At 37.1% G+C, this 27,018-nt stretch overlaps 1 protein-coding gene across 1 annotated transcript in view; it reads left to right on the top strand.

The window, feature by feature from the left end:
- Positions 1-1,858: 1,858 nt before the first annotated feature.
- The window catches only part of LOC120421866 (tyrosine kinase receptor Cad96Ca-like), a 40,310-nt gene continuing 15,150 nt past the window's right edge, over positions 1,859-27,018 (top strand). The window contains exons 1-2 of the mRNA XM_039585164.2: positions 1,859-2,238; positions 19,934-20,815. Of these exons, the coding sequence (XP_039441098.1) occupies positions 20,623-20,815 (193 nt within the window). The 5' untranslated portion in view covers positions 1,859-2,238; positions 19,934-20,622. The remainder of the gene's footprint in view (positions 2,239-19,933; positions 20,816-27,018) is intronic.

The following is a 27,018-nucleotide window of genomic DNA, read 5'->3' as shown; positions in this document are numbered from 1 at the left end:
TGCATGATATAATAGTGAATTTTAGGATTTCAATAGAAATTACAATCAGACTCATATTTTGGCAGACTAATGCAACATTCAATGACATTTGAAAATAAATCTTTTGCTCATTCAAGTCATTTCGAATGCTCGAGAATGGTTTTCCTCATCATTCCAACATGTCTCACTTAAAAAGTTGTAAAAAATGTATTTTGCCTTCCTTACTGAAGTAAGGCTATAATCCTGCTCTAAAAATGAATTTTTTATTAAAAGCTCGAAGACCCACCTTCATATATACATATCGACTCAGAATCGAAAACTGAACAAATGTCTGTGTGTGTGTGTGTATGTGTGTGTGTGTGTGTATGTATGTATGTGTTCAAAAATCTTGCCAAGTTTTCTCAGCACTGGCTGAACCGATTTTGATCGAACCAGTTGCATTCGACTTGGTTTAGGGTCTCATACATCGCTATTGAATTGTTTGAAGTTTCGATAAGTAGTTCAAAAGTTATGTATAAAAATGTGTTTTCACATATATCCGGATCTCAATTAAATGCATGTAAACGATGTCCGGAACCATCATCCGACCCATCGTTGGTTAGGTAATCAAGAGACCTTTCCAACGAGTCCTCAACATCGAAGATCTGGCAACCCTGTCTCGAGTTATGACCACTTAAGTGATATTTATGTACTTTTTTGAAGCCGGATCTCACTTAAATGCATGTAAACGATGTCCGGAACCATCATCCGACCCATCGTTGGTTAGATAATCGAGAAACCTTTCCAACGAGTCCACAACATTGAAGATCTGGCAACCCTGTCTCGAGTTATGACCACTTAAGTGATATTTATGTACTTTTTTGAAGCCGGATCTCACTTAAATGTATGTAAACGATGTCCAGATCCATCATCCGACCCATCATTGGTTAGGTAATCAAGAGACCTTTCCAACGAGTTCACATAATTGAAAATCTGGTAACCCTGTCTCGAGTTATGACCACTTAAGTGATATTTATGTACTTTTTTGAAGCCAGATCTCACTTAAATGTATGTAAACGATGTCCGGAACCATCATCCGACCTATCGTTGGTTAGGTAATCAACAGACCTTTCCAACGAGTCCTCAACATCGAAGATCTGGCAACCCTGTCTTGAGTTATGACCACTTAAGTGATATTTATGTACTTTTTTGAAGCCGGATCTCACTTAAATGTATGTAAACGATGTCCGGAACCATCATCCGACCCATCGTTGGTTAGGTAATCAAGAGACCTTTCCAACGAGTCCACATTATTGAAAATCTGGCAACCCTGTCTCAAGTTATGACAACTTAAGTTATATCTGTGTACTTATTTTTCTGGACCTAAAAAATAGCTGAAATATGTGTCCAAACCACTCATATTACCCATTGTTGGTAAAAAGTGAGGAAGGCATCAACCACATAGGTGGATTAAGTTAGTTTTTTATTGTTACATCGTTGTTTAAATGATAATATTGCGTGTATTGTGGACTGATAATTTCTGGTATTTTTATTGTTGGTATCAATTTCAACAATTTGGCTAAATAAATATACCGAATCAATGGGGTCTTAACTTAATTTAAGTTTCATATGAGTTATTTTAACTTAAATCATAACTTTGTTACAATCAATGAGTACCAAAATCCCACTCCATCCTCCTGAAGATCACCCATTCGACCAACACCACCCCAAAACCCACGATCATCATTCAAACGGGTATGTAGTTGTACCAACCCTATCCCCCCATCAAACAATCAACGCACCAACACCACCATCGCCATTCGGCTCCCCCCGTTTCATTCATTCACTCATTTGAGCGACGAGCGATCATCGCCGTTCAGTTCCAACCCGGAGCTCAGTTCGTGTCCGGAGGTGCTCGCGAGAAGGTGGCCAAGGTTCGGTTGTGCCACACCGCCGTCGATCGGTTCGCAGAAAGGTTCCGGGAGTGTGTTTGACCAGTACATTGAAAAAATTATGAAAAAAAACTTACTTACGCATACACTTAACCACGTGAAGTGAATGTAAATATTGAATTAAGGCGAATTTGGTTAATGTTGCATCGGTGAGGGATTTTCGCGAGTGAGAGAATCGCCGAGTGAGTGTGCGAGTGAGCGGGAAGTGAAATAAAAGCAACAAAAAAACAACAATGGCGTAATTACCAGAAGGGGAGAGATTAATTGTGTTCCCCGATTGTCACGTTTGACGAGCCGAGCTGGGCTGCGGTGATAGTGAGAAAAATATGTAAGTGAATGGTGTTCGAGTTTGGCGAGGTCGTATTTCGCGTGACGACCACGATTATGAGCGAGAGAGTGACGGAAGGAGATTGCGAATCTGCTCGAAAAACTCAGTTGAAAAGGTGTGCAAGAGAAATTTCTACTGATTGTCGATTAGACTGGTTCAAAAAGTGGAGTCTTTAGTAAAATACTTACAAACATATTGAATAACTGCAATTTTAACTTCAATTTGGTGAAAACTCTCCAGTAAGCTTTGTATCAAAAATTGTTATATTTGAGTCAGTCTACTACTTAAAAATAAACAACTTCAATGCAGTGAACAAAAAAAGGATTTATGCACGAAGAGCTAAAGTGTTATGACTGCACTTAAAAAAAGCACACACACCCATAACAAAAGTGACAAATCAACATTAGGAAGTGAGTTTGCACAGTTGAGTAACCTGAAAAGCCACACAAGAAAAGTGAAGAAATGTCATGCTTCTGACTTTCGAACCTTCGTACGTTGTCGTCACTCTCTCTCTCGCCAACGTTTCGGTTGGATTACTTCTGCAAGTTGGTTGACGTTGGTTGGTTTGCTGATGTTGGTGGTTTTAAGCTTTATGGAACATTACCCTAATGGACAATGGAAAACAGGCTAGCGATTGGAGTCGGAGCAAGAGTTGAGGAAAATGCGCTGTGGAAATAATGGTGGTAAAATATGTTTATGACACTCTCGAGTTGAAAACGTGAAGCTGCTGAGTGACCAATGAGTGTTTTTGCTGGGGAAGTTGTGGATAAGTTTATGGTTATGTTGCTTCAGCGAAGTGGGTGAGGTTGGAACTTCTCGTGAGGCTTTGAGGCTTTAAGTAGCGGGAAAAGAATCATAAAAGTTGGAAGAAAGTGCCAATTAGTTGTAAAGTTTTACAAGATTCGACATAATGAGCGAAGCGTTATCATATGGTAATAAACCTTTGAAAAGGCAAAACTTTCACTAGAATTATTGAAATTTGGTTCACTAGAATTATTCAAAATTGGTTCACTAGAATTATTCAAAATTGGTGTCAAACTTTTTTTTCGTAAAATCGCGATAACTCGTCATGTTTATAAGCAAACCCCTCATTTCTATACATCAAAATTTTTGTAATTGTCTGTACTACAACTTTGTTGAATATTGTTACACTCTAAAAAATAACCCTGCAAAGTTAGAAAAAACACGAAATTTAAATATGCAAAATTTTGTTCTAAATGAAAAAATTACCCTTCTGGGTCAATGTAGATTCAAAAAGAACATTAAATTTCCCATAAAATGACATGTTCCAAAAATTTTTACAGTCGAGTAACGGAAAATGGGAGAATTTTCAAAACTTTTTTAGTGTTTTTTTCGATGAAAAAAAAAATGTTTTCAGAATTCTGAGTACGTCATCAAATCGGGCGTCTAATTTTACATAAAAGTCCCTTTGACACCAAATTTCTATCTCATCACCGTTTCAGGCTGCAAATTATTGAAAAACGATTCTTTTTTCGCATGTTCAAAAATGGAAGGGGTCGTACCGCCCCTCCGTCACGAGAAATAAACAATTGGACCTCGTATTCGTGATCAGGGACAAAAATTACCCCTTAGGACAAAGTTTCACGCAAATCGAAGAGGGGTCGGGGCAACTTTTCCAGATTACGTGTGAGTTGGTAGAGAATTACCGTTATAGGGAAAAAATTAAATCTTGATAATTTCTTATGTTCTTGATTACACAACTAATTTCAGCATTGACTACAATAATTTCTTGCCAAAATGCAACCACGCTTTGAACTTAATTAAAAACCCGACAAAATATAACACTTACTTTTTCTATACACACAGCAATTTCCATATAAAAGTTAAAACTCATAATTTGAAAATGGCTCAAAATTGGTCATGACTGTCCTTGGCCCAAATAATAAGACACGTATTTTTTTTTATTTGGACCTTAGGATTGGTTGCATTGCAAAAAATCACAAAATCTGTTTTTGATTCCAAATTAAACTTTGAATCCAAAAATTACTCTTGGTTGTTTTTTTAGGGAAATTACTTTTAAGAAATCATTATTGTTGCAGAAGATCATAACTTAGCGAAAAACAAAACTTCCGCTCAATTTTTTTCCATTAAAATAAATAAACCAACAAAATAAAAAAAATCAAAGGCGGCTAAATTTATCAAAATTAAATTTATGTGATAAAAAGTTATTCCTAATAGAATTATCCTAACCTACAATTTCTCCAAAGACATCAAATCGATAAGGAAATCCTATCTCAAGATACAGATTTTCAAATATTTGTGAAATTCAAAATATATTCATGATACAAAATATGATCTCAATTTTGTGAAATTTTGCACAATTTTCACGAGCTGAAGTTAAAATTCAGCCATCCTAGTTTTGCTGAAAAATTAGCGAATCTTTAAAATGCAGCACTTGCTGAACGGAGAATCCACCAAAACTAGAATCAGTAAATTAAGAGAAGCTTAGTTTGTTATCAGGATTTTCAACAAAAGGGAAATTTGAATATTTCAAAAGAGTTTAGGCAAAAATCCATTTAGCTATGAAAGTTTTTTTAAACATTTGTTATCCATAATTTCGAAACATTCAACATTTTAATTACCTTAGAACATGTAATGTATTGAAAAAACAAAAAAATGAAATTCGTTCATGACCTCCTGGATTTTTACAATCAATTATCTGCATATCGTAAAACATTGTAATAAACGATATTTTCACAAATGAGTACCTAAATGCATATTAAAAATCTTTTGGATTTTTTGAACATTAACAAATCAATGTTCAAATTCACTTAGGTGCAATTTGACAATATACTATTTCGAATTTCGCGGCATTTCACGGTATTTGCCAAATTTCACGGCCAAGGTCAAATTCCACGGATTACGCGACTTCCGCGAAATCGCGAAAAATCACTAGTCCTACCAATGATGCAAAATGGTTAACCTAGTTAAATAAATGTACGACTCTCGCTGGTAGTTTATGCAACAAATTGCAAAAAGAAATACGTCGAGTTAAGAAAAAAATCAAGTTTCACAACGAGTTCCATACAACGTTTTTTGCAATCCATTTGAACAGAATTATATAACAAATGGCCTTGCATTGAGTCAATGAATCGTTAAAATCAAAAAAAATGTTGAAAAGTATAACTTTTCCAAGCAAGTGCTGAAAAGTTGAACTTTTCGGGATCCATTTCAGTGCTGAAAAGTACAACTTTTCAGCATTTGTTTTGAAATGGGTTATTATTTCATTCTGCTATTTTTGGTACAGAAAAGCAGGTTGTTTCGTCGTTTAAGAATGACAGAAAAGGTAAGCAGTTTCACGACGGAATTGCAAAATAGTAGTTTTTGCAATTCCGTCTTGAAACTTCCTACTTTTCCTGTCATTCTCGCGTGACGAAACAGCCTACTTTTATCTACTAAAAATGACAGAATCAAATAGAAACACATTTCAAAACAAATGATGAAAAGTTCTACTTTTCAGCACTGAAATGGATGCTGAAAAGTTGAACTTTTCAGCAATAGTTTTGAAAAGTAATACTTTTCAATTTTTTTTTTATTTAAACGATTTATTGACAAAATACATGAACATTCGACTTATAATTAAACTCAATGGGTGTTTTTCAGAAATGCAAAAAATGTTGTATGGAACTCGTTGCAAACCATGATTTTTTCAGCACTTGTCGTATTTATCCAACTCGGTGAACCTCGTTGGATAAATGTACGACACGTGCTGAAAAAATCTTTTTTTTGCAACTTGATGCATAAACTACTATTATGCAACAAGTTGCAAAAAGAGGATTTTTTCAGCACGAGTCGTACATTTATCCAACGAGGTTCACCGAGTTGGGTAAATACAAAGAGTGCTGAAAAAATCAAGTTTTGCAACGAGTTCCATACAACATTTTTTGCAAATCCGAAAATCACCCATTGAGTGAAATTTTAAGTCAAATGTTTATGTATTTTGTCAATAAATCGTTTAAATAAAAAAAATGTTGAAAAGTGTTGCTTTTCGAAACAAGTGCTGAAAAGTTCAACTTTTCAGCACCCATTTCAGTTCTGAAAAGTAGAACTTTGCAGCATTTATTTTGAAAAGTGTTGCTATTCGATTCTGTTATTTTTGGTACAGAAAAGTAGGCTATTTCGTCGTTCAAGAATGACAGGAAAAGTAAGTAGTTTCACGACGGAATTGCAAAAAAGTACTTTTTGTAATTCCGCTGTGAAACTGTCAACTTTTCCTGTCCGTCTGGAGAAACGAAATGGCCTACTTTTCCCTACCAATGATAGCCGAATGGAAAATTAGTACCTTTCAATACCAGTCAATATCAGCACTGAAATGGATGCTGAAAAGTTGAACTTTTCAACACTAGTATCGAAAGTAACATTCTCAAATATTTTTTTGTATTTAACGGTGAATTAACTTAACACATGAATGTTTGACACAAAATTACTTTCAAAAAGCGTTTTTTGAAATTGCAAAAAATGCTGTAAGCAACTTGTTGCAAAACTTGATTTTTTCAGCACTCGTCGTATTTCTCCAACTCGGTAAACCTCGTTGAATAAATGTACGACTCGTGCTGAAAAAATATTCTTTTTGCAACTTGTTGCATACACTACTATTTTGCAATTCCATCCTGAAACTACTTACTTTGCTTGTCATTCTCGAACGAAGAATCTGCCTACTTTTCTCTACCAAAAATAACAGAATCGAATAGAAACCCTTTCAAAACAAATGCTGAAAAGTTCTACTTTTCAGCACTTATTAGGAAAAGTTGTACGTTTCAACATTTTTTTATTTAAACGATTTATTGACTCAATGCATGGACATTTGTCTTATAATTCTGTTCAAATGGTGCTTTTCGAAATTGCAAAAAAAAACGTTGTATGGAACTCGCTCGTCGTATTTATCCAACTCGGTGAACCTCGTTGGATAAATGTACGACTCGTGCTGAAAAAATCCTCTTTTTGCAGCTTGTTCTATAAACTTCTATTTCCTTACCGTTATTTTTGGCGATGAAAAAAGACCGTTTCGTTTTTCTAGAATGACGGTATATGTAAATAGTTTCACAATGGAATTGCTATAAATGGATTTTCATATTATTTTTCATGTTTATGTTTTCAATCTGCTGTTTGAAAATTAAATACAAATTCTACCAAATTTCCAATTCGATCTGGGAATTGGTGTTTGCCACATATTTTTTTTAATCAGTTACAAATTTGTATTATTTGTTGGAATGATAGTTGAAAATTCTTATCAAGTTTGTAAGTCCCGAATTTGCCATAGATCCATTAATGGGACTTGACTCAGTACAAAAAAGACAAAAGCACTTACAACGTGAACCACTTTCGGCATTTATTACCTTCACTCTGACAGCCCGGTGATGGACAACTGCCGGAGCTGGCAGGCATTATTGCATAAAACAACTGAAGAGCAAAAAACCGCTGAACTCACGTTCTTTTTCGTGACATTTCATTTGCGTTCTTCGCTGCAGAGTGCGTTGTTGCATTATTTTTTCTCAACCGACCGACCCCCGATTTGGAGTGGCTTGCCAAGAGAAGTAAGGTTATGTTCCTTCCTTTTTTGTCGGGCCGGCAATTGTCACATCTTAACTTGAGGCAGACGGCACAGCAAAAAGTAGTCCACTTCCTTTCGCACGAAGTTTTGCATTTTTTTTTTCCTTGGGAAGAGTTGATGAGATTGCAGTTGGTAAAAAGTACACTGAAAAAGATTCGTTTTTATTTTGATGGACAAAAAAGCAAACATTTGCAATATGAATTTGTTACTCAATGTAATTGCATGATATCATTGAACTGTAATTACCACAAACAAAAGTGAAATCAAAGAAGCGGCCGAAAATGGAAAGTAAAGTAATTCAACGAAAACAAAAAAAACATCACAAATTATATCATGCAAAACACTCATTTCAACTTTCTTCTGCAACTGATGGTGCCCACCCCTTTTCGAACTCTTTGCTTTCAATAGTTTACGTGTTACTTTTTTTCCTGTTATTGCTAAACTGCCTTGCACGTACACAAATAATTGAAATTTTCTTTTCATGTATCCATCATGCAATCAATTCGGCATGTTTTTTCAACTTTATTACGATCTCCTCGCAAAACAAGAGGAAATCTCTCTGACGTAGAAAGATATGCTCTGCCTTCACGAGCATCCCCGAGCTCAAAACGTGACGTGATAACGATCTCTCCGGTTTCGAGTCACCTGATCGTCTGAGGCTGAGACTCCCGGCTCCGGGTTCAATTCCAGTCCCCGGCCTATTACCGGGCTCCAGTTTATAACCAGTTTTGATGTGGGAAAAAATTACTCCCCATTTAACAGCTGCACGTGGCGTTGCTGCGAATAGTGTTCCAAGTGTTTTGATATCAAAAAATGTTTTTGTTTATTCTGGCGCGAGTGTTTGTGTACTTGACCTGCACAGCTATGGCGTTCATTGGATGGTGATTGCTGTTTACTCTCCAACTGTAATTCACCTTAACCAACTTTATTTTGGTTCTTGAAATGCACAACGTGTCGCAAGGCTGTTTCCAAAACAAAGAATGCAAATCACATATCGACTAACTTTTCTGAGTCATGACTCTCACATACTTCGGGGGTTTGAATTTGAATCCGATGGCATACAGAAGAATACGGAATAGATCAAATCGTCGTGATCGTGCTATCTTGTCACACGTGCATTTTGAGCCAATTTGTGTAGCAATGAATGCCTCATCTTTTGACCTGCACCGATCCCCAAAATTCGTATCAATTTTGATATTTTCAATAAAAAAAAAACTCTCACTCTTTATGTGAAAGAAGATTCAATAGAGCGTGCTATATTGACACACCCTGCATAACCGACAACTGGCCAAACGAAATTTTAGTCGATGACGTTTTGTCACAAGTGCATGCAAGACCACTGTTAACATTTTTGATTATAACTCAAAATCAACAAAATTTCGGGATAATGCATTGAACAGTCAGCCAAACAAAACGTATTTGTTATTGATTACATTACTTGGTCTAGTTTTTGTTAATTCAAGGTGAAACATTAATAACACGTTTTTCTCAAAACGACTAAAAGGTGGGTGCGACAAGATAGCACGATCACGTTTAAATGTTTTCATTGAAAATACCCAATTACAGTATTTTTTTTCCCGATCAGATTTTGCTTTTTTAAGATATATTTAAAAATATACAATGAACCATTTACTTAAGGTGAAACGGGAAGGTCGCGCCATGTTGACACCTCGACTCGAGTTTTTTGTAAGCCGCGTTAATGATGTCGAGTTCAGAAATTGATTTCAGTTGACCAAAAGTTTTCCAAAAATTGGCGTCCCGTTTCACCTTAACATGTTTTTTTTTTCATAAAATTATTTTCATTAGGTCTTTTCGAAACCTTAACTTGCTCGACACCTGGTGCAAAAAATAATAATTTAGCCATAACTTGACATTTTTGTTTTTTTTTTTATAAATTTCGAAAAATTATTCTATTTGAAAAAAAATCAATAAAAAAAATTCTTACCAATACATATTTGTTGTCCTAGCCAGCGAAGTATTTTCAAGATCAATCGTATGTCTGATATTAAGCATTGTTAAAATATTTCGTCTGAGGTGTCTGGCTCAAAAGTTGCGGGATTTGGTCCCCTAAAACATATTAGAAAGTCTCTAAAGCAAAAAAAAAAACAATAGTATTTTGGGAACTTGAGTTTTTGTGTAAAAAAGTTAATTAAAAGTCTGCAAATTTCTTTTTTTCCGAGTATCTATTTATAAATTTATATTTATTATATTATGTTCAGCCAGATGCTGACTTCGAATTCCCTACGTTGTGTTGTTGTTGTTGTAGCCCAGGCGCGTAGAATCTCTTAATTGATTAAAACAATCGTTGGAGGTGACTGCTAAGCCAACCGTCTCGTACTCAGCGCGCGAAAAGACAGAAATACTGTATTGTTCTGATCAGTACAAAAGTAGTGGGGGACGGACACAAATACCGTCTTGCACGAACATATTATATATTTATTTAAAAAAAATCAAATTATTCGCTCTACAGCATTGCCTTGGCCTTCTCGATTACGAGATTCCTACTCGAAACTAAGTGTCCGAAGGCATGATTGTTGAGGCAATTGCAAACCTCTTTTTACACCTTAGCTTCCATCCATCACGGGATTCGAACTGACGACCTTTGGATTGTTAGTCCAACTGTCTACCAGCGACTCTACCGAGACAGGACTCAGGGAGACGACTCCTACACCTGGACTGAGCTATCAACCTAACATCTAGGTTAGACCGGGGCCAACATTTACTTCCCTGCCCGACGGAAGGCGTGATAAGGCAAATCTCGTCTCAAAATTTGCAACCGGGACCTTCTGGGATCGAACCCAGTCAGACTGGGTGAGAGGCAACCACGCTTACCCCTACACCACGGTATTATATATTATATTACAAATTCATTAGAAAATTCAAAAAATTATTCAAAATTTTAAATTTTCGAATATCCGTTTTTGTATGGATAGCTGCCGAAATTATATGGAGACTTGTCTGGTTGAACCAATGACACAAAACAGCTTCTTTAATCGTAGGGAAGGCCCCCACAAAGTTTGAACCAAATCAAAAATTTCAAATAAAATCAATTTCTGGTTTTGATAAAGAATTGGTCAAATGTCTACTTTAAATTGAATTGGAAAGTGATATATATTCCTCTATTTATTAATCCCACCAGATCCCGTTTTGTTGGCCCCAACAAACAGATTTATCAAAAGCTCCCCGGGATCCCTGCGGTTCCACCGACAATCGTGCTGCTCACCCGAAAAGAATCATTTCTCAAGCCGAAACAACTCTACCTGGCGGCGAACCCTTTGGTCGGAAACCTCCCGTGTGTCGTCTCTCAAAAAACTTGACTCAAGCTGGTTCGTCCGTCTGGACTGACTGACTGGTTGTGGTAAGTTTGAATCGCCACCACCATTCACTTTCAATTGAATCTACCACGGCGGTGGTTGTTGCATGGCACGGTAGACTGCGCCGTCAGACGATCGAGCAAAAAATATCGTGAAAGACTTTCTCTTCGACTTCAAAACAGCTGCAGAGTTGCATAGTCGTCGTTTCCAAACGGCTGACAACTTGGTGATGGGTCTTGGAATAGAAGGTTGATCTAGACACAAAAGGGTTTGACGTAGAGTCTTCGGGATGTTTGAACAGTTTTTGGATAGAAGACTTTAACGGAGTGCAGCGACGAACCCTATTCTTAATTCATAGCTTTATCAGTTTCGACGAAACTTTTTGAGCATTTTCCAAGAAAGCTACTACAATCTTACCGTTGACCAAACCCATCCAACCGAATCACAGCTCTACCTTCATTCCGCGATCAATTAGCTGAGCAGTCGCAGAAAGTTGTGTGCGTTTTTTAGCAACTGTTCGCTAATTAATTTAACTAGCTCGTGCTCGCGTGATCAAGATACTAAGCTGGCTGGGAAAACGATGGTGGTGCAGCAGTCAGGGGAGACTCGGCGAGTCACGATGGTCGAACAACAGTGATTTTGTAGGGCAGTGAAAAGCGCTTTGTGGCTTGGTGGGGAAAAACTAGAGCATATCGGAAATACCCATCGGATGGGAAGAAAGGGGGTTTTGAAGATGTGGGGAGGTGTGGCGAAATGTTGTTATTTTGAATTTGATGGGCTTATTCTGTTGGTAACCAAGCGCGGGACCGTGAATAGACTCATCATTGAAGCGAAATAAAGCAATCTCTCCAGGAATGGTCGCAGCATTCGTCATTCGATTGGTATTTCTTTTGTTTGCTCGTTCCCAAGATCAGGTTACACATTTTACGGTTGGTGACAATTTAAAACAGTCTCAAGCGTCTATAACGGAACCGCTGGAAATAAAATCAGTTTGGAGAACATCATGTATTTCCATCGAGGACCTTATGTTATATAAGCACATTGACCTTGAATTACAACGATTTTGACTAAAATCAAGTAAAAATTAGTCAGTGGCATGTAGGCAAAAAAATTTGTCACAAATGTTAAAACAAGTTTTTTAAAATAGTTTAAAACCATAAATTCGGTGGAAATAGGACCAATCCTTACCATGCAATTCGAGAATTTCCCTCTATTTGCCACATATTTTTTTGTAAAATTTTCAATTGACGCAATCAAAGTTTTGTTATTTTCTTTCTGTAAAAACCTCTGATTTCTTTACTTTTGTTTTCAAAATTATTATCATTGTTATACAGCAATTCCCCACGAAAACAGCATGATTTGAAAAAAACCAAAATTTTCGTAATTGAATTATGCAACTTTTAGTACCCTAACATGCATAGATTATCGCTGAATTTTTTAAGTTATCGCTGTTTAAGTGAAAAAAGTCGATTTTTTGCCGTTTTCGTCATTTTCCGATTTTTGCGCGTGGTGTGTCGAAAAACCTAGTTTTTTTATTTTTTTTTAAATCGTATCTAAGAAAATTGAAAACATAACTTCACCATTTTTTGATATGTTATGTAAAATTTTACGAGGAATCAGGTAAAAATATTTTCAGACATAGGCTCTTTGGTCCCGAGACCTTCAAAGCAGCATTTTAAGTTTTCATACGACCTTTTCAAATGTTAAACTAGATTTTTAATATTTTTCCCAAATAGCCAAACACATCAACATTCTTTTGCGTCTAAGACAGCTAAAATCGGATTGAATGGCGCGGAGATAAGATTTTTTTTGAAAAAAAAGTGGTTTTTGCGAAAAATGACGAAAGTGGCGATTTTTCGGGTCAGCCTAACACGGCGTAGGTCACCCTAATGGCCAAACAAAAAATACTAAAGTCTAATTATTTTGGCCAAAGAACCCCCTGAAAAATTTTGAGCCTGATCAGAGAACTCTTTTTTTCGAATCATGCTGTTTTCGCGGGGAATTGCTGTATATGTGTTTTCTAATATTTTAGCCCTATTCAAAGTTTAAAATAGATTTTGTTGTCGAATTATATTTACATAATATTATTTATATATAAACTTTGTAAATGGGTAATTCTCTACCAACTCACACGAAATCGTTTAAAGTTGCCCCGACCCCTCTTCGATTTGCGTGAAACTTTGTCCTAAGGAGCAACTATTGTCCCTGATCACGAATCCGAGGTCCGTTTTGCCTTCCTCACTGAGGTAAGGCTATAATCCTGCTCTAAAAATGAACTTTTTATTAAAAGCTCAAAGACCCACCTTCATGTATACATATCGACTCAGAATCGAAAACTGAACAAATGTCTGTGTGTGTATGTGTGTGTGTATGTGTGTGTGTATGTATGTATGTGACCAAAATTCTCACTGAGTTTTCTCAGAACTGGCTGCACCGATTTTGACCAAACCAGTTGCATTCGACTTGGTTTAGGGTCCCATACATCGCTATTGAATTGTTTGAAGTTTCGATAACTAGTTCAAAAGTTATGTATAAAAATGTGTTTTCACATATATCCGGATCTCACTTAAATGTATGTAAACGATGTCCGGATCCATCATCCGACATATCGTTGGTTAGGTAATTGAAAGACCTTTCCAACGAGTCCACAACATTGAAGATCTGGCAACCCTGTCTCGAGTTATGACCACTTAAGTGATATATTTGTACTTTTTTGATGCCGGATCTCACTTAAATGTATGTAAACAATGTCCGGATCCATCATCCGACATATCGTTGGTTAGGTTATTAAAAGACCTTTCTAACGAGTCCACAACATTGAAGATCTGGCAACCCTGTCTCGAGTTATGACCACTTAAGTGATATATTTGTACTTTTTTGATGCCGGATCTCACTTAAATGTATGTAAACGATGTCCGGATCCATCATCCGACATATCGTTGGTTAGGTAATTGAAAGGCCTTTCCAATGAGTCCACAACATTGAAGATCTGGCAACCCTGTCTCGAGTTATGACCACTTAAGTGATATATTTGTACTTTTTTGATGCCGGATCTCACTTAAATGTATGTAAACGATGTCCGGATCCATCATCCGACATATCGTTGGTTAGGTAATTGAAAGGCCTTTCCAATGAGTCCACAACATTGAAGATCTGGCAACCCTGTATCGAGTTATTACCACTTAAGTTATATCTGTGTACTTATTTTTCTGGATTTAAAAAAATAGCTGAAGTATGTGTCCAAACCACTCATATTACCCATTGTTGGTAAAAAGTGAGGAAGGCTCCAACCACATAGGTGGATTAAGTTAGTTTTTTGATATCTCGTGACGGAGGGGCGGTACGACCCTTCCATTTTTGAACATGCGAAAAAAGAGGTGTTTTTCAATAGTTTGCAGCCTGCATCGAAAAAAACACTTAAAAAAGTTTTAAAAATCCTCCCATTTTCCGTTACTTGACTGTAAAAATTTTTTTAGAACATGTAATTTTAAGGGAAATTTAATGTACTTTTGCCTTCCTCACTGAGGTATTGCCTTCCTCACTGAGGTAAGGCTATAATCCTGGTCTAAAAATGAACTTTCTATTAAAAGCTCCTAGACCCACCTTCATGTATACATATCTACTCAGAATCGAAAACTGAACAAATGTCTGTATGTGTGTATGTGTGTGTGTATGTGTGTGTGTATGTGTGTGTGTATGTGTGTGTGTATGTGTGTGTGTATGTGTGTGTGTATGTGTGTGTTTATGTGTGTGTGTATGTGTGTGTGTATGTATGTATGTGACCAAAATTCTCACTGAGTTTTCTCAGCACTGGCTGAACCGATTTTGATCGAACCACTTGCATTCGACTTGGTTTAGGGTCCCATACATCGCTATTGAATTGTTTGAAGTTTCGATTAGTAGTTCAAAAGTTATGCATAAAAATGTGTTTTCACAAATACCCGGATCTCAATTATATGCATGTAAACGATGTCCAGATCCATCATCCAACCCATCGTTGATTAGGTAATTGAAAGGCCTTTCCAATGAGTCCAAGACATTGAAGATCTGATAACCCTGTCTCGAGTTATGACCACTTAAGTGATATTTATGTACTTTTTTGAAGCCGGATCTCACTTAAATGTATGTGAACTATGTCCGGATCCATCATCCGACCCATCGTTGGTTAGGTAATTGAAAGGCCTTTCCAATGAGTCCAAGACATTGAAGATCTGGCAACCCTGTCTTGAGTTATGACCACTTAAGTGATATTTATGTACTTTTTTTAAGCCGGATCTCACTTAAATGTATGTGAACTATGTCCGGATCCATCATCCGACCCATCATTAGTTAGGTAATTGAAAGGCCTTTCCAATGAGTCCAAAACATTGAAGATCTGATAACCCTGTCTCGAGTTATGACCACTTAAGTGATATTTATGTACTTTTTTGAAGCCGGATCTCACTTAAATGTATTTAAACTATGTCCGGATCCATCATCCGAACCATCGTTGGTTAGGTAATTGAAAGGCCTTTCCAATGAGTCCAAGACATTGAAGATCTGATAACACTGTCTCGAGTTATGACCACTTAAGTGAAATTTATGTACTTTTTTGAAGCCGGATCTCACTTAAATGTATGTAAACTATGTCCGGATCCATCATCCGACCCATCGTTGGTTAGGTAATTGAAAGGCCTTTCCAATGAGTCCAAGACATTGAAGATCTGGCAACCCTGTCTTGAGTTATGACCACTTAAGTGATATTTATGTACTTTTTTGAAGCCGGATCTCACTTAAATGTATGTAAACTATGTCCGGATCCATCATCCGACCCATCGTTGGTTAGGTAATTGAAAGGCCTTTCCAATGAGTCCAAAACATTGAAGATCTGATAACCCTGTCTCGAGTTATGACCACTTAAGTGATATTTATGTACTTTTTTGAAGCCGGATCTCACTTAAATGTATTTAAACTATGTCCGGATCCATCATCCGACCCATCGTTGGTTAGGTAATTGAAAGGCCTTTCCAATGAGTCCAAGACATTGAAGATCTGGCAACCCTGTCTTGAGTTATGACCACTTAAGTGATATTTATGTACTTTTTTTAAGCCGGATCTCACTTAAATGTATGTGAACTATGTCCGGATCCATCATCCGACCCATCGTTAGTTAGGTTATTGAAAGGCCTTTCCAATGAGTCCAAAACATTGAAGATCTGATAACCCTGTCTCGAGTTATGACCACTTAAGTGATATTTATGTACTTTTTTGAAGCCGGATCTCACTTAAATGTATGTATTAGAGTGTAACAAAAATGACTTTTTGGCGGGCATTCAAGGGTTTGTTCCGGTGGGTATACTAAGCCCAAATCCAAAATATGAGCTTGATTGGACGTAACAGGAGCTGGCGCTCCACCCTTCAATTTTAAATGGGATTTAACCCGTAAAAAAAGATTTTTTCAAAAATGTCGCTTTTTGAGGCATTTTGGCCACCGATGCGTTTACCAAAAACATCACTGGCGTGTAGGCCAGATCCTTGCGCATCTTTTGGTATATATAACATTGACATTTGGAGCACCCTGAAGCTCGGTACAGGCCTTCAAAGTTTGGCATTTTTTTTCGAAAAATCGGTCCCGGCAAAAAAGATATGCGTCGCGCCTCGCGACGCCCTAGACGCCATTTGATTTTGCCGGGGTCGATTTTTCGAAAAAAATGCCAAACTTTGAATGCCTGTATTGAGCTCCAGGGTGCTCCAAATGTCAATGTTATATATACCAAAAGATGCGCAAGGATCTGGCCTACACGCCAGTGATGTTTTTGGTAAACGCATTGGTGGCCAAAATGCCTCAAAAAGTGACATTTTTGAAAAAATCTTTTTTTAAGGGTTAAATCCCATTTAAAATTGAAGGGCGGAGCGCCAGCTCCTGTTACGTCCAATCAAGCTCATATTTTGGATTTGAGCTTAGTATGCTTACCGGAACAAACCCTTGAATGCCCGCCAAAAAGTCATTTTTGTTACATCCTAGTATGTATACTATGTCTGGATCCATCATCCGACCCATCGTTGGTTAGGTAATTGAAAGGCCTTTCCAACGAGTCCAAGACATTTAAGATCTGGCAACCCTGTCTCGAGTTATGACCACATAAGTTATAAATTGTGTTCTTTTTTTCTGGATCTAAAAAATGATGAAACCACTCATATACCCATTTTTGGTAAAAAGTGAGGAAGGCATCAACCACATAGGGGGATTAAGTTAGTTTTTAAATCAACATTGACCTAGAAGGGTCATTTTTTCATTTTGAACTACATTTTTCATTTTAAAATTTCGTGTTTTTTCTTACTTTGCAGGGTTATTTTTTAAGAGTGTAACAATGTTGTACTAAGTTGTAGAGCAGACAATTTCAAAAATTTTGATATATAAACATTAAGGGTTTGCTTAAAAACATCACGAGTTATCGCGATTTTACGAAAAAAAAAGTTTTGAAAAAGTTGTTGCGTTTCTCACTGTTTCGTCGTCGTTTCGTCGTAGGTGGCCATGAACGGACATGAATAACGACGACCAACTTTTTCAAAACTTTATTTCGAAAAATCGCGATAACTCGTGATGTTTATAAGCAAACCCCTTTTGTTTATATATCAAATTGTTTGTAATTGTCTGCTCTACAACTTGGTAGAACATAAAAAAAAATAACCCCGCAAAAATAGAAAAAAAACACGAAATTCTAAAATGAAAATTCTAAATTAAAAATGACCCTTCTGGGTCAATGTAGACTTGAAAAGTACATTAAATTTCCCTTAAAATAACATGTTCCATAAAAAATTACAGTCGAGTAACGGAAAATTGGAGAATTTTTAAAACTTTTTTTGTGTTTCTTTCGATGAAAAATACGTTTTTTCAGAATTCTGAGTACGCCATCAAATCAAGCGTCTAATTTTACATAAAAGTCTCCTTAACGCCAAATTTCTATCTCATCACCAATTTTATGAAAAACACCTCTTTTTTCACATGTTCAAAAATAAAAGGGGTCGCACCGCCCCTCCGTCACGAGATATCAAAAAACCTCGGATTCGTGATCAGGGACAAAAGTTACCCCTGAGGACAAAGTTTCACGCAAATCGAAGAGAGGTCGGGGCAACTGCTGTGTGAGTTGGCGGAGAATTACCCTAATACTTTGTCTTTATTTTTTCTAATTTCCTGCAAAAAGATCAGAAAATTTCAATATAGATTGTTAAGCAAATTTAGGGTTTTTGGTGAGCATGTTCAACGCATGGTTTTAAAGAAAACTTAAAAATTTAATAACTTATCTATCAAAAAATGGCTTGGTTCTTTGAATATTTCCCATCTAAAAACTCGTTAGACTTCGTGCAATCAGGTTGCTGGTTTATATTAAAACGATAAAATTTTCTAAATAACTGTTAAAAAGATTAAATTTTAAAAATTTCTAAATAACTGTTAATAAGATTAAATCGGAGAATCTCCAATACCTTTTTTAAAATCTTTTTATATTTACCAACACAGAAATACATAAAATAGTGCTTTGCCGAACCCAAGTGCTTACGATTCCCGCGCCCGCGATGACTTTCAAATTTGAAATAATGCGACATTTAAGCCAGCACATAGCAAACAAAGGGGGGATGGTTACCAGAAAACACGTGAATTTGAAGGTGAACTTCTTGGGTACCGGTTTTGGTGTAAAATTGCGATGCTGAATACCACCAGGCAGCACAGTCTCTCTCTACCGCCAGCTGAAGTCTATAATTTGTTTCTCAGCTTAATCCAACCTCTCCATCTGGCTGAAGCTGAATGGGCCGAGATTGTGGTGATTAATCTGGTTTGTGTGTTCGCGGATCTTACGGCTTAGCGCGGCCAGCCTGTGGGGTATTGATCCGGGGACCTCCACAAAAGCCCCCCTAGAGAGGGAGAGAGATGCGAACCCGGAAAAGATTATTGGTTTTCTGATGAGGGATGAGAGGAAGCTCTGCTATAACAGTGGGACTGGGAATTCAGCGAGGTCCGTGTCTAACATCGTTTGGCCGGACCGAGAGGTTCCCGTGGCAAGGGTAATTTGGGCGCTTGAGCGTAATTTTGGCGTGAAATTGAGGTGCCTTTTGTGTGCCAAACGAGCCGGGATAGTCTGCGATCTTAGATCGATCCCCGAATCTTGGCAGCAATTTGGAGTGGCAATTGATGGGATAGTTCCACACCCCGGGATAATTGGAGATCACCGGGTAGAAACGCTACCTGTTGAAGGCTGGCTTTGGCGGCAATCGGAGTTGATCTTTTGATCTTATCAGCGGAAATTGGCGGCTGCCGGTTCGTTCACCTTTTTAAAGAAAAGGCTTTTTTCTGGGAATTGCGATAATTTGATTGCGAGAAGGTTGTAGCATAACTTAATTTAATTTTGTACACTCTGGAAACTTAGAATACGAAACCTCGAGAAGCTTCTTTTTGAGATTTGCCAAATTCTTCAAACTTACACATATTTTTAAGTCTAGAAGGGTTGGAGCACGGACTTTTTATAAAAGTAAAAACAATTTTTAGTGTAATGATGCATATTTCATAAAAAAAACTTCGGGGAGCTATTGACTGAAAGCAACAAAACGTGGAGAATAATTTGGCAAAATTGGAAGACAAAAGGCTCTTGAAAAAACATTTATAACTCATGTCCAACGTCTTGTAGGTACCCCCGAATTTCCGTAGCCTGTGGCACACAACACCAACCAATCAACTGCTTCTGTATTTAACAACCGAAATCAACCGAACCAAAAAAACCTTGCAAAGGAAGTAATAAATACATCCCACTAACGCCAAGAATTATTTCTTCCTCAGACTCCGTCCGCAGCGGATGCTCGAACAGCTGAAAAACGCCCCAAAACCCCGGAAACCGTGCACAAGAAGATTTCACCTTTCATGGATTTCGATCTGGTGATTACTCGTGAAATTAGTGCAGTTCGAAAAAAAGATAATCAAACGAAAAAATGACGCCTCTAAATTCCACGTGGGATCGCAACCGAAGAAATGACCATCCGAATGTGCCCAAATTCAGCTTTTACGTAATCACATAAGAGCTGTGCCAATTTGAGTGTATTGTAAAGTTTTTGTTTTTGGGGGATTTGACCTAAAAAAAGTGTAATAACGAGACGTGAAAAAAACAAACAGCGAAGAATTTTTTTGGTGATGTGCCGAATGAGATCAGCCCGAAGAGTTGCGTCAAGTTGCGTGAAGATCCGTTGAGTCAACGGCAGTGGTGCCATTTCGTTACCGCACAAAAGGCTCCAATTGTGTGAGTTAACACCTCCGCTGCGGAAAAGGAAGTCTCGAAAAAGTGTAAAAATAATATTCCAAACCTGTTTTCGTCAAACACACTTAAAAGTGAATTAAACCATTCGACTAAGGTGTTTGAGGTGTGTTCAGTCAAACAAAAAAAAAGTCTCAGCAGCAGACCATATGATCTCAGTGTCGCAGAATAGTGCGTGTGTGTGCTGTAAAGATCAACACCACCCACCACCACCATAACCATGTTGATCAGCAGTTTGCTGCGAGACTCACCACAAGTGGTGGTGAATAGGCAAATTTTGCGGAGAAGCAGCATGACGTCATCGAGTCAACGGAGTCGAAGTCGGCGGAGCAGCAGCAGCAGCTTCTTGGCTGATCATCATCACTGGTTTGCGGTGCTGCTGTGGATCGCGATTGCGCTGGCACCGGCTGCAGGTGTGTAATCAATGTTTGTTTTGCATGCAAACAATCTAATGTTTAATTGGCACTTGGATCGATTGGTAGATGGGGAATGGAAAGAACTGGAATTCCAGTGTGATGAGTTCGACGCTAGGAACATTTTAGTTTTTTTTTTTAATTTTTTTTTTTTGTCGGCTGAACAGTTGATCAAATAATTTAAACTGTATTAATGTTTTGTATACAGCATGTACCATAAATACCAAATCGTCGGGTGTGCACTATTTTGTGATGATTCCCATCTTTTAACGCTGGAACACCCACTGCATGTAAACTTACACGGAGGCAAAAGCATTAAAAAAAAAGTCGGCACAGTAACTTCCACTCGCTTGATCTCGGCAAAAACTCAATCAATCGAGGCGATTCTTTTTTCAGAGATTCGTAAGGATGTCTAGATGATTTTAGAGTTTTGCAGAACCCGATATGATCATATCTGTAATTTTTGTTCATTGTTCCTTTTTTTTTGTAGCGATTGCCTTCGCAGAATTTCACGCACAAAAAAAGTTGAAACAATGTTTTTGATCAAAAATTACAGATTTGTTCAAATCGAGTGATGCAAAATACGCAAATCATCTACACAGTAAAAAGTGGCGTAAATTTGGAAGATTAAAAAGAGGAAGGTTTAATAGTACCTCTTTTATGAAACGAAACTATTGGCACTACGCCCCCGGGGCATGGCCTTCCTCTAACGTGGGATTTCTGCTCCAGCGCCTCTGACGAGACAGGAGAAACCGGGACCGACGTTTTACTTCACCATCCGATAGAAGCTCAGTGGATAAGGCGGGAACCGAACCCGCGTCTCATAGCATCATCGGGATCGGCAGCCGAAGCCGCTACCCCTGCGCCACGAGACCCACCTCTTTTATGAATATTTTAGACTAAAAGTGGCATTACAATCCTCACAAATCTCTGGAAAAAAATGTCTCAATTGTTTGAGTTATGGCTAAGATACGTTCTACAAAGACGCCCACTAAAACACATTGACTCATTTTTTGAGGATAAAGTTAGAACAAAAAGTATGTTTTTTTTAATTTAAATGTTTTTTGATTGATTTAAAAAAGTCAATCACGAAATCCAATTTTCGTCCAGGGAGAAAGTAGTACTGTGTTTCTAAAAATCGGGAAAAAAAACAAAAAAAAATCATCAAAAAAAAATATTTGTTTTAGAATTTTCTTAAATTTTACACTAGAATGAATGGTTTGTGGGTCCTCTATCCAATTTTATCTAAATTTTATATAAAATCAATTCCTTGTTTTCTTTTGATTATTGAGAGCAATTTGAACAGGGAAGGACAATCTCTAAAAAAATATTTAAATTGCATCATTTTTAACAAATTATTTACAAAAAATTAAACAAAATCAGCATTAAAACATGTATGAAAATTTTAATTAGTTTAAGATTATTCAAGGTACAAAGAGCCGCGGATCTTTTTGAAACATCGGTCTTTTGAATGAACCGTTCTTAAACCGAATAATTTTTAAACTTTTTAAGATTATAAATTGAATTTTCAACAAATTGTAGCATATAATTTGTTTTTTTTTAGATTTGAAAATGTTATCTAAAATTTTTAAATGCTTATGAAGTAATGTCAATTTTGTCCAAATTGTGTACAGGGTGTACTCTCGCATGTACCAAATTTATTTCAAAAGTGAATGATTTTCTAAAAAAAAAATTAAAAAAAACTTTACATTGCACATCGTAAACCCCGAGTACAAATTTGAGCATTTTAAAATGTTTAATTTGAAAAAAAAACAGATTAATCTACCTATGTGGTTGATGCCTTCCTCACTTTTTACCAACAATGGGTAATATGATCAGCTATTTTTTTTATATCCAGGAAAATAAGTACACAGATATAACTTAAGTGGTAATAACTCGATTCAGAGTTGCCAGATCTTCAATGTTTTGGACTCGTTAGAAAGGTCTTTCAAATACCTAACCAACGATCGTTTGGATGATGGATCCGGAGACATCGTTTACATACATTTAAGTGAGATCCGACTTCAAAAAAGAATATAAATATCACTTATGTGGTCATAACTCGAGTCAGGGATGCCAGATCTTTAATGTTGCGGACTCGTTAGAAAGGTCTTTCAAATACTGTAAACCGGGGTGACTTTGATAGGATTTCAATTTGTTTTTAGCATATTTTCCAACAGGTAAGGTTTTTCTCAAGATTGTTATTTTTAAAACATGTACTGGGGTAGACTACACAAAGTCCATGCACTATTTCGGAATAAAAGTTTTTTCAATAATATTTTAAAAAATAGTTACGTTAAAAATTCTTAGTTTTAATTCCGGGGTGACTTTGATAGTCGTAGTTTTTCTTATTAAAATCATATTTAAGATGTTCAAACTTTATTTGTACCCTAAATGTGCCATCACTAAAGTAGCTGATATAGTTTTTAAGAAAAAAAACAATGTTTATATTTAGTTAACTAAGTGTATAAGCTTTAAAGCAAAATACATATAAATTTAAGGTAAAATTGTTAAAAAGTCGAAATTTCGCCTAAAATTTGTTAAAACTGGTTTTGTTTATAAAATTATCGATTTATTTTGCATTTTTTACAGAATTTGAAGCACGAATCACAAGTTTTCACATTTTAGATGAAATTTATTTAACTGAAATTGCTTATAAATTTGGAGATTTTATTAAATGGTGTTTCAAAAACACATAATATTTATTATTTACAAATTTATTTAACCTTCTCCTAGTGGAAAATTGTCCAAAGAATCCGAAAATGCATTCCGTTTTCCGATTAAAAATCATGTTCATTGAGAAAATCATGACACTTTGAGAAGTTTAAAATAATGACTTTCATCAACATTTTCTTAACTATAGTTAACTAACTATTTAAACTTGTTAAAATTTTATGAAAAGTTCTTCTTGAGATACTTTGAACATTTCTCTACCACGGTCAGTATGTTTCTAAACCATTCCTTACGTATTTTAATTGTACTCTTCATTTTGTGGAAAAATCGCAAACCTATCAAAGTCACCCCGGCTATCAAAGTCACCCCGTTTTACGGTACCTAACCAACGATGTGTCGGATGATGGATCCGGACATCGTTTACATGCATAGAAATGAGATCCGGGTATTTGTGAAAACACATTTTTATACATAACTTTTGAACTATTTATCAATACATCAAACAATTCAATAGCTATATATGGGACTCTAAACCAAGTCGAATGCAACTGGTTTGGTCAAAATCGGTTCTGTCAGTGCTGAGAAAACTCAGTGAGAATTTTGGTCACATACATACATACACACACACATACACACACACATACACACACACAGACATTTGTTCAGTTTTCGATTCTGAGTCGATATGTATACATAAAGGTGGGTCTTTGAGCTTTTAATAAAAAGTTTATTTTTAGTGCAGGATTTTGGAGGCAAAAATGCTGAAAAACTACTAAATAGCATTTTCTTAAATCTTCTTGCCCGATTAAATTTTGGCATTTATAGATTAAATCAGAGTGAAGATTAGAATTCAAAGAATATTTTCTCAAAATAAAATATCAGGAATTGTTCAACTTTGGCAGTAATAAACGCAATTTTGTAAAATTAAAAGATTAAAATTTGGGTGCTCTCCCCATCCAATAACTCGAACGTTTACACTTATTGTTCTCAAAAGAATCATTTCGTTTTTAAGTTTTTTTAAACATATAAAAGTCTACTGAAAATCATAAAATATCACACCATTCTTTAAAAAAGCCTTTTCTACAAAATTTTCAAAAAGAGAGAAATTACCATTCAAAAGAGCGGCTCATTTTAATGAGCGAACGAAAATGAGCGGAACGAAAAACTGTTAACTGGAACGCCCAAAATTTGTTTCAAGATTTTGAATGTATTTTCCCTGTGTTTAATTGGTCAATTTGAGCAACTTTTGTTCTACGAAATACTTCATTCACTCAGTCGCCAGCCAGCGACAAGTTAAGACGTGTTTTGCTCGTGTTGTCATCTCGCGTGCTTGAAAGTTTTTGACAGATGGAGGTGGAGGAATCCTCCGAGGAGGAAGATTTTCGTCCCGTCCGCAAGAATCGGAAGCGGAAGAAGTTCAGCGAGGTCACTGGAATCGGCATCGAAGGAGAAAAAGTTGAGAAGACCCTGCTCAACAACAACAAGTTCAGCCCGCTAGCGAATAACAAAAACAACAACAATGCCAGCCCAGCAGGAGGAGGGGACGCCCCGGCGGTTCCACCACCCGGCCAGTCGGCAGGTAAACAAAAGCAACCACCTTTGGTGGTGAAGAACACCACGGATTTTTACAAGCTCGTGGCGATAGTGGAAAGTTGTAAATATGGTTTCAAACCGATTTACAAACTAACCCGATTTGGAAGAAAGGTGACCTGCTTCTCTGTCAAAGATTTTGACAAGTTGCAAGAGCTACTCAAGAAGAAGAAAGTGGAATTCTACACCCACGATCGGCGGAGCGAACGAAATCATGGGGTGGTTCTTCGTGGTTTTCCTGATGAACTGAAACCGGACGAGGTCAAGTACCTTCTGAAGAGGGATCTCAAGCTGGACGCGCTGGAGGTGCATATCATCAAGCGGAAGGAAAAGTCCACCGTGGACGAAACTCCGTACATTGTGGTCTTCCCCAAGGGATACACCAATCTGAAGAAGCTCTCTGCAATGAAAGTTGTGGCAAGCACTATCATCCGGTGGGAGGCCTACCGGAACAAGCGGCCGAACGTGACCCAGTGCAGGAACTGCTTACAGCTGGGTCATGGAACCAGGAACTGTCACCTGAAAGGGAGGTGCAACAACTGTGGGGGTCCCCACAAGACGGACGAGTGCAAAATCCAAGAAAACGAGCCGAAGCGGTGTGCCAACTGCTCTGGAGCCAACGAAGCCACGGACCGCAGCTGCCCTAAGCGTGCGGACTTCATCCGGAGGCGCCAGCAGGCGTCCAAACCGAAACCGCCGGCAAGGAAGGCGGAGAAGCAGAGTCCAGCAGTTCCGGCGTTCACGCCGGCGGAGTTCCCTCCGTTGCCGGGTGCAGTCCCGGATGGAAAATCGAAGGAAAGCCAAGGAAGCAGTGGCTCCCGAGACGGTGGAGCCACGAAAGAGGAAGCCGGGGTGGTGCTCTACAGTTCTGCTGAGCTGTGGGGCATTTTCTCCGAGTACATCGGCAGATTCAAAACCTGCAAGACCCGCTTGGACCAAGTAACCCTCGTCAGTTACATGATCTCCAAGTATGGAGTTTTTTTTTATTTTTATTTTATATTTTGATTGTAAACTGATCCTCGGTCCTAACCTGGTCGTAGCACCTTGAAGGACCTAATAAAAATAAGTTATGAATAAAAAAAATACTTCATTTGTCTTGTATTATGTTTTTCTTCTTTCATTTTTGGTATTTTAATTTTCATTTGCCTTGTTTACTTTATGGTTATTTGTGATAGTATTTGGCTCTTATCATTTGGTTTTTTCATTACCTGAGGTTTTTTTTTTGCTTGTTTCTCATATTTGTTTACTATAGACTGATACCATTATGATTTAAATTATTAAAAAATGCCTAGAGTTATAGTATTGGACAATACAATAATTACTGCATACTTATTTTTGCATAAATAAACGAAACGTAGGTAAAATCAAAGCAAAAGTTTTTTTTTTAATTTGGTAAGGCCGTTGCACATATTTTTTTTTAAGTATATGTCTCTCGACTCTGACCAAAGGCAAGAGGGGGAGGAGGGGGGGGGGAATAAAGAAGTTAATAATTGTAATTACAGGCCACGGAATCAACATTTGAATGAAACAAGTGCATTATACACCTGTTTCAAATATTTGTAAACGAGCCCAAACAAGCTAAATATGATTATCAATGCAGAAAAACGCATTTTAGATTGTTTTGAGTTGGTTAGACTTTTATTTCTATTGAAATTTAACAGTTTTACGAAAAAAATATTCTTCTTGATTTTTCGAACTGATTTTGAACGGGGCCGTTGCTAATATTTTTAAAAGTTTATGCCCCCATAAACTTTTAAAAATATTAGCAACGGCCTAAAGCAGCGATTCTCAACCTTGTTCTAGGCTGGTACCCCCTACCATGTAAATCAAGTAGGCCCGGTACCCCCGTTGAGAATCGCTGGCCTAAAGTAACAAAACAAATCAAACTTCCAAACCAAATTTTTTCAAAACTTCAAGTGTTTTTGCTTTCAACAATTTTT

Source organism: Culex pipiens, chromosome 2, assembly GCF_016801865.2.
Source record: "Culex pipiens pallens isolate TS chromosome 2, TS_CPP_V2, whole genome shotgun sequence".
Classification (NCBI taxonomy): Eukaryota; Metazoa; Arthropoda; class Insecta; order Diptera; family Culicidae; genus Culex; species Culex pipiens.
This window is presented reverse-complemented; position numbering and strand designations above follow the sequence as displayed.